This window comes from Trichechus manatus, unplaced genomic scaffold, assembly GCF_000243295.1.
Source record: "Trichechus manatus latirostris isolate Lorelei unplaced genomic scaffold, TriManLat1.0 scaffold00018, whole genome shotgun sequence".
Lineage (NCBI taxonomy): Eukaryota > Metazoa > Chordata > Mammalia > Sirenia > Trichechidae > Trichechus > Trichechus manatus.
The window spans coordinates 10,957,309-10,972,489 of record NW_004443954.1 but is presented as its reverse complement, the minus strand read 5'-3'; the positions used below and the strand labels follow the sequence as shown (position 1 = coordinate 10,972,489).

At 36.9% G+C, this 15,181-nt stretch overlaps 1 protein-coding gene across 6 annotated transcripts in view; it reads left to right on the top strand.

Annotated features, from left to right (window-relative positions):
- The window catches only part of SGK3 (serum/glucocorticoid regulated kinase family member 3), a 157,604-nt gene that overhangs the window by 119,796 nt on the left and 22,627 nt on the right, over positions 1-15,181 (top strand). For all 6 annotated transcript variants that reach the window (XR_002823350.1, XM_004372546.2, XM_023727768.1 and 3 more), the window contains 7 exons: positions 327-376; positions 4,725-4,782; positions 11,602-11,685; positions 11,787-11,918; positions 13,068-13,180; positions 13,271-13,307; positions 13,835-13,921. Coding sequence is in view for 5 of the 6 variants with exons in the window: in XM_004372546.2 (XP_004372603.1) it covers positions 327-376; positions 4,725-4,782; positions 11,602-11,685; positions 11,787-11,918; positions 13,068-13,180; positions 13,271-13,307; positions 13,835-13,921 (561 nt within the window). In the remaining variant the exon portion in view is untranslated. The remainder of the gene's footprint in view (positions 1-326; positions 377-4,724; positions 4,783-11,601; positions 11,686-11,786; positions 11,919-13,067; positions 13,181-13,270; positions 13,308-13,834; positions 13,922-15,181) is intronic.

The following is a 15,181-nucleotide window of genomic DNA, read 5'->3' as shown; positions in this document are numbered from 1 at the left end:
TTCCAAGGAACTGTCCACAATTAACTTTATTCATTTGCCAACTTTGAGCTTGATTTCTTGCTTACCTTATTCCTTAAAACTGCTGTAGAAATTTATGATAATAAAATTATTGTGTTTATATTGATTATAAACAATATTGATTGTTTCCAAATAAGACTAAGCTCATTAAGAGTTAGGACTTTAGGCTTCTTTAACATAGCAATACACCCAGTATCTATGGACAGTTACATATAATATACTTTATTTCAGAAACATTCATTGACTGATAATCTTTGAAGCTCCAATAAGAATGTTATTGTTTTTTTTTTTTTTTTCCATCCAAACAGCTACACTCTACCTCACAGAAAATCAACCTAGGACCGACTGGAAATCCTCAGTAAGTATAATTAGTCTGAAACAATCCTTTGACTAAATGTTAGGAAGATATTTTTTGTGGGTGTGCTGATTTACATAATTGTACCAATTTAACTAGGAGCCTAAGAAATGTAACTGCAGTTAGGGTGAATATAGTACTGTCTATGCTTGGCTGATCTAGTCCTCTAGATTTGCATTGCTTGAGTAGGGCCCTGTGGAGTTTTTAATCTGCAAGTTGTTAATTGGGTTCTGGTGTTTTTGCTATTGTCACTTTTCTCGGGTTGTGTGTGTGTATAAAAGTTAGCAGACCGTATTTCCCAAAGGACCGTTAGTCCTGTGAGGTGCTCTGTGAAGAAAGCATCCGTGCAGCCGGATTAATATTCTCCTGGTGCTCAGTGTTGCTGGTGCAGCGTAGTTCTTAGCCGGTTTGTTCCGAGGAGTCGTGATGGACATTAGCATATTAAAGGCTATCAGACTTCGTTTAACCAGTCTCTCCCATATTCCCATAGTTATTTGACCACAGTGGAAATTTCTTTTTCTTTAATATTTTGAGGAACACAGTTTGAGAAGTGCTGAAGACCAGCAGTGGCAAATGTACATTTCATCTTGTCAGCTCCAGCAGCTAATTCCAAGGAAGGACTCCAAGGCTACTTGTTGGCTCAGTTTGAAGCAGTGCCCCAGCTGATTAGTGATGGTGACAGTGGGTTGGAGGAAGAGCATAGTATTGCTATTCCTGACTTGTAATTGTCCTGACAGCCATGTTAGATTAATTCTAAAATATTCTGTCTTTTATCACAGGACACCATGCTTCCATCGGCCTTTTTGTCTGCTTCAAGAATGAGTATAGGCAGACAGGAGAAGTGGTCCGAGGACTGGGGCCTGGGGCACTTCAGGGACACTTCAACATTACAAGGTCAGGGAGGGACCAGTGAAGGAGACTGAGAGAGAGTCGTCAGTAAGAGAGGAGAAAAACTAGGAGTGTGGTGTCCTGAAGTCAGAAAGGAAGTGTTTTAAGGAGGAGTGTGTAATCAACTCTGGTAAGGTTGCAGTAGGTCAAGTAGGATAAGGATTGAGACTTGAGCACTGGATTTAATAATGTAGAGGTCATCGGTGACCTCTGTGAGCAGTTTCAGTGATGTAGTGAGTACAAGAGCCTGACAGGAAAGGGTTCAAGAGAGAACTAAAGAAGAGGACAGCAGGTATGGACGGTGAGTTTAGACAACTTAATTGAGGAGTTTTACTGCAAAGGAGAGCAAAGAAATGGGATGGTAACTGGCAGGGGAAGTTTGGTTTTGAGCTTTCTTTTCTGTCATTTATAGCATTGAGTTGGTCCAGCCGCACAGGCACAGACGTTTGCTTTCATTTAGGGTTATCCCCAATGGTAACGGGGCCTAGAGTAGGGCCTCAGGTAGCCTGTATACGCTGTTGGAGAGACTTCATGCTTTTTCACTGTTACGTGTGTTTAAAAAAAAAAAAAAAGCTATTTCAGTATCTCAGCATATCATTAAAGAATAAAATAGTCCAAAGAGTGAGTTTCTGAAGAAGAAAAATATGTAAGTTTAGTTATGTGTTTATCTCACTAATCTTTAGCTCGCCCTGGTATTACTCTCATGTTTGAATCGACTATTTCTTTCAATATGTGAATTGAAGGAAATTGCAAATCTAAGTGTAATCATTTCCCACTTCCTAGTACAAGTTAGGAATGTAGATCATATTGAAGGAAACAGTTCTCCTGGCTGCTTAAGCTCAACCTCTGCTTCTGTGCACCTTTGACTACATACAGCCTATGCTGTTTTTACCTAATAGGTTGATAAAAATAAAAGGACAATCTTAGTATTCCTTCTGACTTTTCTACTTCTGGCTTTTCCTACATTACCATCCATGGGAATAAGCAGCCAGGTGTTTTGTCTTTAATATATGATAGGTAATGTACTGTATTTTACACAAATAATGCACGTGTTAATACATTTTTTGCCAACTGTGCACCCCCCTCATGCATTATTTTCGTAGGTGCGCTGTGCACATTATATGTGTGGGTGCATTATTTACGTAGGTGCATCATTTGTGAAAAAAAAAAGTACGATATATGCAAAGCACAGTGATGACTTTTTCTCCACCAGAAATTTTTCTTAGCAACTTTTACTAGATGTTCTAGCTAGTAACTTCCTTTTCAAAATAATTTTCAGATACTGGGTAGTTCTTGGGAGTCCCTGGGTGGTGCAAACCTGCTAACTGAAAGGTTGGTGGTTGAGTCCACCCAGAGGCCTCTTGGAAGAAAGACCTGCTAATCTACTTCTGAAAAATCAGCCACTGAAAACCCCATGTATATGAGAGTACAGTTCTACTGTCATATACATGGGGTTGATATGAGTTGGAATCAGCTTGATGACAACTGGTTTTAGGTAGTCCTTGGAATGTATCGCTAATTTACATAGTTAGTCAATTTCCTCTATAATAATACTGGTGAAGTCACAGTGAATCAAATTGGTTAGATAAAAACTGTTGTTATTAGTGCCGTCAGTTGATTCCGACTCATGGCAACCTCATGTATGCAGAGTAGAACTGCTCCATAGGGTTTTCAAGACGCTGACCCTTCAGAAGCAGATCGCCAGGCCTTTCTTCCTAGGCACCTCTGGTTGGGTCTTTTGAGGCGCCTCTGAGTAAGTTTGAACTACTCTGGGTGTTGCAGACTTTCAGCTAGTAGTATGGTGCTTAACCATTTGCACCACCCAGCTGCCTAGATAGAAATTTTTTTAACATAATGTAGATAGAAATGACATTATGTTTAAAATATATGTACATAAATACGTTGTTGTTGTTAGGTGCCCTCGAGTCAGTTCTGACTCACAGCAACCCTATGTGCAATAGAACGAAATACCGTCCTGTCCTGCTCCATCCTCACAATCTTTGTTATGCTTGAGCCAGTTGTTGTAGCCACTTTGTCAATCCATTATCTCATTGAGGGTCTTCCTCTTTTTCACTGACTGTCTACTTTACCAAACATGATGTCCTTCTCCAGGGACTGGTGTCTCCTGAGAACATGTCCAAAGTACGTGAGACGAAGTTCATATATATATACATATATATATATATATATATATATATGTATATGTGTATGTATAACCTTACTCTAACCTGTTGCCATCAAGTCGATTCTGACTCTTAGCGACCCTATAGGACAGAGTAGAACTGTCCCATAGGATTTCCAAGGAGCGGCTGGTGGATTCAAGATGCCGACCTTTTTGGTTAGCAGCCTAAGCTCTTAACCACTGTGCCACCAGGGCTCCATTGTGTGTGTGTGTGTGTGTGTGTGTGTGTGTGTGTACACATATGTATACACACAAGTATGTGTATACACACACATATATATATATTCTTTTAAGTCACTCTTAAGTAGAATTTATGGAGGCTTAAATAATAAAGTTAAACGTTTTATCTAATCAGAAAATATATGTGATTACTACTCTTTTTTACCTGTTTTATATTAAAGATGAGACACTACCAGTGGGAAAAATAGAGTCATCATGCTGAAGTGTTTTATATTCAACATTTTCTTATCCCAGTGATGTACTATAAAGTTTATGTTCTACAGCCTAGTTTTATAAGTAGCATCTGGGATCTTAAAAGCTTGTGAATGGCCATCTAAGATAAAACTATTGGTCTCTACATCTGGAGCAAAAGAGAAAGAAGGAAACCAAAGACTTAAAGAAAAAACCAGCCTACAGGACTGATTGCCAACATGAACCACAGCCTCACCTATCCAGAGACCACAAGACTAGATGGTGCCCGGCTACCACTGCCAACCATTACGACTGGGACCACAATAGATGGTGTCAGATAGAATGGGAGAAAATTGTAGAACAAAACTCAAAATCTTAAAAAAAGGCCAGACTTACTGGACCAGCAGACACCTGGGGAACCCCTAAGACTACCACCCTGAGATACCCTTTAAACTTGGAACTAAATCTGCTCCCTTAGCCACCTTTCAACTCAATAACAGATTGGCTCATAAAATAAACAATATTACCTGTGAGTACTGTGATTCTTCTTTATTTTAAACTACAACAGCAACAATCATCTATTTGAAATGAAATGGTCGACATTTACCCTGGAGCAAAGATGAGAAGGTCGGGGTTTGGAGAAGCAAAATTAATGGAAATAATGAGAATGTTGACACACTGTGGAAAGTGTAACCAATGTCATGGAACAATATGTGTAGAAATTGTTAAATGGGAACCTAATTTGCTGTGTAAACTTTCACCAAAAACTCAATGAAATATTAATAATAAATAGAGGTACTAAGAAATATTTAAGTTAACATCTTTCTAATTTCTATGAAGCTAATTTTTGTCATTGTTAATTTATTTCAGTGCCAAACCAACAGACTTTGATTTCTTAAAAGTTATTGGAAAAGGCAGCTTTGGCAAGGTAAGAGTGTTTTTATTTTCCCATTCAGTAAACAAGTACTTATGGAATGCATGCTTTATATATGTGAGGCCACATATGCAGAGTATAGAGTTAAGATACTTTCCCTACCCACAAGGTATTAACAGAATAATTAAGGCGATAAGACATCTGCTCAAATTCTAGAAGTTCATTCATTCAGGAAGTATTTATTGAGTACCTGCTGTATGGAAAGCATCTTATTAGTCCCTGAGTAGATAGTGTTGTGCAAAACTGGCATGGTTACTGCCTTCGTGGTGCTTACAGTCTAGTGGGGGAAGTAGTCAATTAAAAATATACAGTGAAAAGAGAAATGAAGTCCTGATGCATGCCACGTGACTGGACCTTGAAATCATTATGCTGAGCAAAATAAGTCAGTCTCAAAAGGACAAATATTGTATGATCTCACTTATATGAAATAAGCAAATATATAAAACCCACTGCTGTCGAGTCCTTTCCGACTCATAGCGATCCCATAGTTTCCAAAGCTGTAAATCTCTACGGAAGCAGACTGCCAAATCTATCTCCCGTGGAGCGCCTGATGGTTTCAAACCGCCAACCTTTAGGTTAGCAGTAGATTGTTTTAACCACTGTGCCACTGGGGCTCAAATATATAGCAACCAAAAATTATTAGTGGTTACCAGGGGTGGGAGAGAGGGTGGAAGGGGTACTTTCTGCTTAGGGGGCATTGAGTTTATGTTAATGGTGGTGAAATAATTTCCTCAAGTCATTACACAATTTGAAGAATGTAATCAACGTCACTAAATTATGCATGTAGAAAATTGTTGAATTGGCATATATTTTGTTGTGTTTTATTTTCTCTAAAATACACACACACGCATATATACAGTTAAATAATTACAGGTAGTAATGGGGCTGCGAAGGAAATGAAGACAGAGGATAATAGTGGGAGAAGTCCTTACTTAGATAGGTTGGTCAAGTATGACTTCTTTGAAGAGATGCTATTTCAGCTGAGGCTGATTTACACAGCTGGAAGGAAAGGAGTGTTTAAAGACCCTGTTAATTTTCATACAGTGAGTGTCAAATGAATTACATAATTTGACAAGGAGCAAGAATCACTTAAGGCCAGAGTTATCAGGAAAAGCTTCACAGATGGGGTTATCAGAATCATCAAATATATTTAAGTGTTGTTTTGCATTATACTTCAGCCTGTAATAAAAATGAATATGTATGTGCTTAATTATATTTTGCTATATCCATAGTACATAGATTTCACTATATCTAGTTTGTTTTCTGTATAGGGTCATTATGAGTCAGAATCAACTCCATGGCAACGGGTAGTTTGTTTTCTAATGTCCCTAGAGACTAGAAACTATAGTCATAAACCAATGTGTGTTTATTCATTCAAATATATATTGGAAACGATTCCATTTACAGTAGCACCTAAGAGTATAAAATACCTAGGAATAAATTTAACCGGGATGTGAAAGGCTTATACAATAAAAATTATAATACACTGCTGAGATTAAAGAAGCCTTAAATAAATTAATAGATGTTCCATGTTAATGGATTGGGAAACTTAATATTGTTAAGATGTCAGTACTACCCAAAGCCATCTATAGATTCAGTGCAGTCCTGAACAAAATTCCAACAGCCTTCTTTACAGAAGTGGAAAAACCAGTCCTCAACTTTATATGGAATGGCAAGAGGCCCCAAATAGCTAAAGCAATGTTGAAAGAGAAGAACAAAGCAGGGGGACACACTTCCTGATTTTAAAACATACTGTACAGCTACGGTAATCAAAACAGCCTAGTACTGGTATAACAATAGACACAGAAAAATGGAATAGAATTGAGAGTCCAGAAATAAACCTACACATTTACGGTTGGCTGATTTTTGACTAGGGTGCTAAGTCCATTTGATGAATGGTGTTGGGAAAATTGGATTTCCACATGCAGAAAAGTGAAACAGGATTTATGCTTCACACGATACACAAAAACAAATTCAAAATGGATTAAAGACTTTAGTGCAAACTAAAACCATAAAATTCTTAGAAGAAAATGCAAGTGCGGTGCTGTTGGGCCTAGCTTTAAATAACAGATTATTTAATATAGTAACAAAAGCACAAACACCAAAAGACAAAATGAATAAATGAGACCTCATAAAAATTTTAAAGTTTTGTTCATCGAAAGACCTTACCAGAAAAATGAAAAGACAAACTACCAACTGGGAGAATTATCTTCGGAAACCATATATCCAATAAGACTCTAATAACCAAAGTAATAATAATAAATATATATAAATATATATATAATTTTGACAACTTAGCAGTAAAAAGACAAATATCCAAATCATAAAATGGGTAAAGGACTTGAATAGACATTTTACCAAAGAGGACATTCCAGTGGCCACCAAACACATGAAGATGTTCAGCGTCATTAGCTATCAGAGAGATGCAAATCCAGACTGTAATGAGGTACCATTTTACTCCCACTAGGATGGCTAAGATAAAAAAAAAAAAACAGAAAAGTAACAAATGTTGGTGAGGATGTGGGGAAATTGGAACCCTTATACTTGCTGGTAGGAATGCAGAATGGTACAGCCATTGTGAAAGATAGTGTGACGGTTCCTCAAAAAACTAAAAATAGAACTACCATACGACCCAGCAATTCCACTCCTAGGTCTGTACCCACAAGACTTGAAATCAGAGACTCAGAGAATTGTACACCAATGTTCACAATATTGTAGCACTATTCACAACAGCTAAAAGGTTGAAACAGCCTGAATGCTCATCAGCACATAAATAAACAAAATGTGGTATATACATACAATGGAATACTAGTCAGTCAATAAGAGAAATGAAGTCTTGATACATGCTGCAGTATGGATGGAGCTTGAAGATATTATGCTGAGGGAAATAAACACAAAAGGAGAAATATTGTCTGACCTTATTTATACAAAAAGACAAGAACAGGCAAATATATAGAGACGAAAGTTTATTAGTGGTTACCAGGGACAGGAGGGAGTGGGAAAGAGGGGGTTATTGCTTATGGAGTACTGAGTTTTGGTTTACAGTGATGGTAAAGTCGCATTGATTAAGGGTAGGGTTACACGGCCGATTAATGTCAATAAGTTGTACACCTGTAAAAAGTTGAATTGGCAGGAGTTGTGTGATAGATATATTTACAACAATGACAAAAAACAAAAAATAGAGCAGCTGCTGAGGCCGCTTATGTACAACCAAATACCTTATGGGATTTGGTTTCTTGATTTGGAAGTTTAAGGTCATGGTTTCATGGGACATTCCAGTTAATTGGCCTATTATGGTATTTAGTGCTTCTGTTTTATCTCCTACTTCATTGCGTAGTGCCTGGGATCTTAAAATCTTGTAAGCGGCCATCCAAGATACAGTAATTGGTCTCTATTTGCCTCGAACAACAGAGCAAGAAGGAGAGTCAGCAATAAGAGGAGGGATGGAATGTGTGGCTAATTGCCTCCATGAACAACTGCCCCCTTTTCCACGAGACCAGAACTGGATGGTGCCCAGCTACCATTAGTGAACATTTTGTTCAAAGATTCTATAGAAGAATCCTGATCAAAAGGGGTAAAATGCAGAACAGAATTTCAAATTCTTATGGACTCCAGACTTTCTGGAGCCATGGAGGATGGATGAATCCTTGAAACTAATGCCCTGATACAATCTTTAAACCTCAAACCAGAAATAGCCTCTTAAGTCTCCTTAAAACCAAACAATAGTGTAACTAGTAAAAAGTGTCTGTCTTCAGCATTATGCTCTTTTAAGATCTATCTATATGGGATCAAACTGACAACTGCAACTCAAAAGATTAGATAGGAAACTTAGGGGGCAGTGAGTTTATGTTAATGGAGGAGGAATATCTCCGAAAAGGGATGAAGATGGTTGCACAACTCAAAGAATGTAATCAGCATTACTGAATTGTATACAGAGAAACTCTTGAATTGGGGTATGTTCTGTTGTGTGTATTCTCAACAACAAAAATAAAATTACTTCTAAAAATCTTTCAAAATGGTTAGACACCATTAAAGTGCAATAAAACAAATATAAAGGAAAACAGAATACTACAAAATACAGAAAGACAAACATTGAAGTGCAAATTCATGATCTGTTTGGAAAACACAAAAATGTATGTGATAAACTAAACATGACTACATTTATTCTAAATCCTTCTCCAGCAGGTGGCCTGTGTTCCTGCTTCCACCTTTCATTTATCCATTTGATTCTTAACCTTCCTATCTGTTCTCCAAATCTACAAAGCTTCATAAAAAAAAGTGGCTACCTGACGGGAAACAATACCTCTTAATCGCCACATTGTGTGAGTTATTTTCTCAGAATTGTAATTGAAGATGAACCAGTTAAAATATTAGAGAAGGAAAAGTCACGTGGCTGCCAAGAAAAAGAAAAATTTAAGAAGGAAGGAATGTTCAACAAAGTTAAAAGCTGTAGAGAAGAAAAGAGTGGGAAATGAGAAAAATTCCATCAGTTAAGAACAGGCTGTTTTCACCTTGAAGATTTTTTAACTCCATTTTTATGAATTACAAACTTTTTTTCTTGATAAACTTTTTTTTTAGGACAGTTCAGATTTAGTACAGAGCAGTTCTGGATGTACAGAAAAATTGAGCAGATAGTACAGAAAATTCCCAACTCTCCCCACTCCCCACAATGTTCCCCCATCATTAATATCTTACATTAGAATGGCATATTTATTCCAGTTATTGAACCAATATTGATACATTATTGACTAAAGTCCATAGTTTATTCAGATTTCTTTAGTGTTTACCTAATTCCCTTTTTCTATTCAAGGATCCCATCCAGAATACCACATTACATTTAGTTGTCTTGCCTCCCTAGGCTGTGACAGTTTATCAGGCTTTCCTTGTTTTTGTTTGTTTTTTAATGCTAGTTGTCATTTTATTGACTCTTTTGTAGACTTTCCTTGTTTTTGACGACCTTGACAGATTTGAGGAGTACTGGCCGGGCATACTGGAGGTTGCCCCTCTATGAAATTTACCTGATGTTTTTCTCATGATTAGTTTATGGGTTTGAGGGAGGAAGAAAACCTAGGTGTAAGGTGCCATTTTCATTACATCTTATCAAGGGTACATACTGTCTCCATGATTTATGATTGTTGATGTTGACCTTGACTACCTGACTGACTAGTGTTAAGTTTCTCCACTGCAAAGTTACGCTTTGTTCCCCTCCTTTCCGTACTGTACTTATTGGAAGGAAGGTACTATGCCAGCCCACACTTAATGAGTGGGTAGTTAAAGTCTCCTTATTGAGGGCTGAGTATCTACATAATTTATTTGGAATTCTTCTGCATGGGAGACTTGTCTCTTCTCCCCCATTTATTTATTCAATTATTTATTTATTTCAGTGTAAACTCATATTTTATAGTTTGGGTTATAATTCAGTGCTGCTTATTTTGTTGCTCATTTTGTTCTATCTTTGGCCATTGGGTACTCTTTCACTTGACTACCGTGTCATTTTGACATACCCTCATCGTTGTGAGTTTTTTGTTTTTGAACCACTTCCTTCCTTTCTGGCACTACAAGGCGCTCCGGCTCATCTTGTGTATTTCCTGCCTCGATTCTAGAATCAGCCATTTCTCTAAGAAGCCCTGGTTCCTTTTATTGTAGAATAGTATTGGAAACAAACATCTGGGTGTTAAGTGTGCTTGTTGCTACTGGGTTGTCATTTATTCTAGGCCCTCTCAGCTGACAGAATAAATATATGTGTCTACTCCAACCCAAGTATATGCATATATCTGTAAATATTTCCTTGTGTAATCATCCGTATCTGTAATAAACTAAACATGAATTCTTACCACATGGATCATGCTAGCCTCCTTCCCTTGCTTACCTGTGAACTTCTGCTCCAACAGTGAGAAACCTGGCTCCCACTATTCGCCATCCATTTACCGTACTTTTATGCAAATAACACGTGCCTTCTATGTTTGTTTGCCGTTTCCTACCCCCACGAGGTATTTCCGTAAGCATTGCTATGCCAGTTTTTTGGCAGTACCACAATTGTAAATCCATACCCATGTGGGAAACAACTTTATCAACCAGAATATGTGCTTACGTACAGTTCTTTTGCCTTTAGTCTTATAGACTTCGCTCATTTCCAGATGTATATAGGTGAGCACCTTTTCCCCCTCCAACTTTAGTGAGGTTGTTTCTTATATTTGCAATGTCTTCTGGCTTTCTTCATTTTCTTAAAAGTGTCTACATGCAACCCAGCCCATTATAGAAACCTGCTTCTGTCCCTGAACTCTTCTGAATTCGAAACCTGTAAGAGAAGTCAGAGAAATCTAAATATTAAAAAGGTGCATTTTGATCACCTAAAAATCACTGCTGCTTCTTTTTTTTATAAAGCCATGAAGTTTATAGCTTCAGTAGTTTCTAAGGAACTCAGGACTCAGAACGCTGTCTTTCTCACTGTATCTCTTTCTCTCACACACACACAAACACATATACCCCCCAAAACACACCCACATCTACCCACACAAAGTTCTTAAGCAGTGTAGATATTGTCACTTCAGTTTAGTAAAATCTCAAATACCAATACATTAAGTGACAAAGAAATGGTGCCTGGCTATTCAAATGATCAGCACTCTTTTGTTTTATTAAAATAGCTAGGGAAAAGTGAAATTATAGAAATAAATTTAGTAGTTGCTTTTCAGTTTTCAAAGCAAAAAGGTGAACTTTCTTTTTATAAAATTTTAAAAGTGTTAATATATTCACAAGTGAATTATTTCTATCCAAAATATTGAGATGTCTAATAGTATGCACCATCTTTAACAGGTTCTTCTTGCAAAACGAAAACTGGATGGAAAATTTTATGCTGTCAAAGTGTTACAGAAAAAAGTTGTTCTCAACAGAAAAGAGGTAAAATAAGATAGCTATTGTTTTTCCTAAGCCCGTTTTCTGAATTAACAGAATTGTTTTCTAATGTATAATACAAGTTGATCCTTTACCTTTTTTTCTAGCAAAAACATATTATGGCTGAACGGAATGTGCTCTTGAAAAATGTGAAACATCCATTTTTAGTTGGATTACATTATTCTTTCCAGACAACTGAAAAGCTTTACTTCGTCCTGGATTTTATTAATGGAGGGGAGGTGAGTTTTATAATTAGTTTTCTAATATTGATAATCTTTAGGAAATTTAACATAAAGCTGAATTTCTTCTTATAAGTTCTAGATGGACCGTCCATCATCAACAGATATTTTTTGAGCATTCAAGGTACTGGCTAAGCACATGCAAGATGCAGAGAAGTGTAACCCGGGCTCTTTTCTTAAGCAGGTTATGGTACAGTTGAGAAGGTTTATGAAAGAACTTGGGTAGGAAGCTACAGACTTCACGCGTAGTTTGGTCACTAAGCTATAAATCAAGAATGGTACACTGCAACATTAGAATAAAGCATGATTTATAATTCAGATAATTTTGTTTCAGCAGTTGTACATAAATATTACTCCAGCCTTTCCTTTTCTGAAATGAGTGAACTATTAATACGAGTCAAATGAGGTGTTCCTCTTATTAAGGATTCTGGGTGAAATGAGTTTAGAAAATCTCCGTGTGATCCCTTTCTTGGTAATTCATAATGTTTCAGCATATTGAAGACTTAGAGAAGTTCTGCCTTAAACACAGCCAGGATTTATTTTAAAAAGAAATCAGCTCCAGCCAGTTGCTACCGCATTGGAATTTAGGCCTAATGCTACAGAACTTCCTTTTATTTTGTTCTCTTTTTCCTGCAGAAAAAAATGATGAGTAATATATATTTTTTTAGTCCCCAGTTTTTACATGTTACCAACTAATTCAGATTTTTATAAAAACTGCATTTGGCTCAGGTACCATAAATTATGTAGGTTAAATTTGGTGCGCCACCCACAAGTTTTCAACTCTGAATGGTTCGTTTTTAATGAAAGAACAGTCTGAAAATGCCCAGTGAGGTAATTACATGGCGGATCAAGATGGTTGGTCATCACTGATCATCTTTGCTGGAGCTGCTGCCTGGAGTGGGGAGGTTACCCTCAAACTGAGGCTTGAGAAGGAAGTGGGAGACGGTGAAGCTAGCAAGAGACAGACAAAGATGCTTGACTGAAGAGAGGATTGCCAGGTGGGAGGTACAGAGACACGGGAGAGTCAGATCTGTGCTTTGGGGCATTTTTATCTCACGTTCAAAGTAGTAACAGTTCTTGTTTCCATATTTACAGGATGTATTTGTTTCATTTTATGAATCTTAACATTCATTTTCTTCCATCTTACAGCTGTTTTTTCACTTACAAAGAGAACGGTCCTTTCCTGAACACAGGGCTAGGTTTTACGCTGCTGAAATTGCCAGCGCATTAGGTTATTTGCACTCCATCAAAATAGTGTACAGGTAAAGCTCAAAATATTACTCATAAAATTCTTTTTAGTATTTTATGTCAGCTAATATTCAGTTTTACTTTTCTTCCCTTTCACTTTATAGAGACTTGAAACCAGAAAATATTCTTTTGGATTCAGTAGTAAGTATTATCTTTTAAAAATCTACTCATTCTCAATTTTTGTTGTTGTTATGCTTAGTGGAAAAAGTCAGTCTCGAAAGCTTACATACTGCGCAATTCCATTTATATAACTTCTTGAAATGACAGAACTGTAGAGCTGGAGAACAGACTAGTGGCCACCAGGGCACAGGGACCAAGGAGGATGAGGAGTGCAAGGATAAAGGGCTGGCATGCCGGAGCTCCTTCGTGGTGGTGGTTACAAGAATCGATAGTTGGGATAAAATTACTTAGAACTTACACACACATAAATGCGTGCACGTAAAACATAGTGAAAACCAAATGAGGTTAGAAGTGTAGGAAACAGTGTCTTACCAGTGCCAGTTTCCCAGTTTGATACGTCATCACTGGGGAAAACTGGGTGAGGCGTACACAAGACTATATGTACTATTTTTGCAATTTCTTGTGAGTTTACAATTATTTCAAAATAAAAAAATATTGTTGATTTATATCTATGCATTGTTTTATCTTTCTGCCCCTGTGTTCGTCAGGGACATGTTGTCTTAACTGACTTTGGGCTTTGTAAAGAAGGAATTGCAATTTCTGATACCACAACAACATTTTGTGGGACACCAGAGGTAAGAAATACGTTTCATTTGTCATTTACACATCATGTATAAAATGCAAACATGAACCACAAATTACATATACAGAATTTGAAATAAGAAAAGTAGAATATAAACTGTCAGTTAACTTCTAGCCACCTGGAAATTACTGATAAATAACCCTACTGAACATTTAGAGTTTACTGATACTTGATATTTTTAACTGTGATTGTGAGATGCCACAAGATCGTTTTGAATAATCCAACAAAGATAAATTATGCTTGTTTGGTTTTAATGTTAATCCTTTTAAAAAATCCTGAATCAGTGATGAAAATGCTCTAAAATTGATTGTGGTGATGGTTACACAACTCTGTGAATATATACTAAAACCATTGATGATACATTTAAAATGGGTGCATTGTGTGGTAGGTGAATATTTCAGTAATGCTGTTATTTTAAATGTGAACTGAAGGAAATGTGGTAAACTGTTCACATCGCCTTATTCAGGTGATGTGTATATTGGTTTCTGTTATATTTCTCTATTTTTCAATGTGGTGGAAACATTTCATAATAAAATTAGCATTTCTTTAACAAAAGAAAATAAAGCAATGGATGTGGGAAAAAGATCATGTATCAGAATTTATTAACTAGAACATCCCATTTCCTCATCATACTAGCTAGCAGAAAATGTACCTGTTGGTGAAAACAAGATAATCCTTGCAATTCATGTAAAAGCTGTGTTACTTTTTCTCACTTCACATACACATAAACATAAAAATTTAGTTTTTTTTAAGCTGTCCTGATTTTAATCTATTTCTAATGATCTTAGGTGCCAGGTAATATTTCATCATTATCGTGGAATAATTGCAAATGCAGTGTTGAAAGAGTATGATAACCCGGGTACCATCGCTGAACATTTTGATCAAAGATTCTATAGAAGAATCCTGATTAAGGGGTGGGGGTGTAGGGAGCGGAGTGCAGAACAGAATTTCAATTCTCATGGACTCCATACTCTCTGGAACCATGGAGGTTAGATGAACCCCCAAAACCGTTGCCCTGAGATAACCTTTAAATCTTAAACCAAAACTATCCCTGAAATTTAAAACCAAACAGTAGTTTAGCTTAACTAGTAAAGAATGTCCGCTTTGAACACTGTGCTCTTTTAAGATCTATCTATATGGGATCAAACTGACATCAGTAACTCAAAAGATTAGGTAGGGGACTCCGGCAAGATGGCGGTCTAGACAGAAGCACCACGCCGTCCCTCCACAACAAAGATCCGAAAAACTAAGC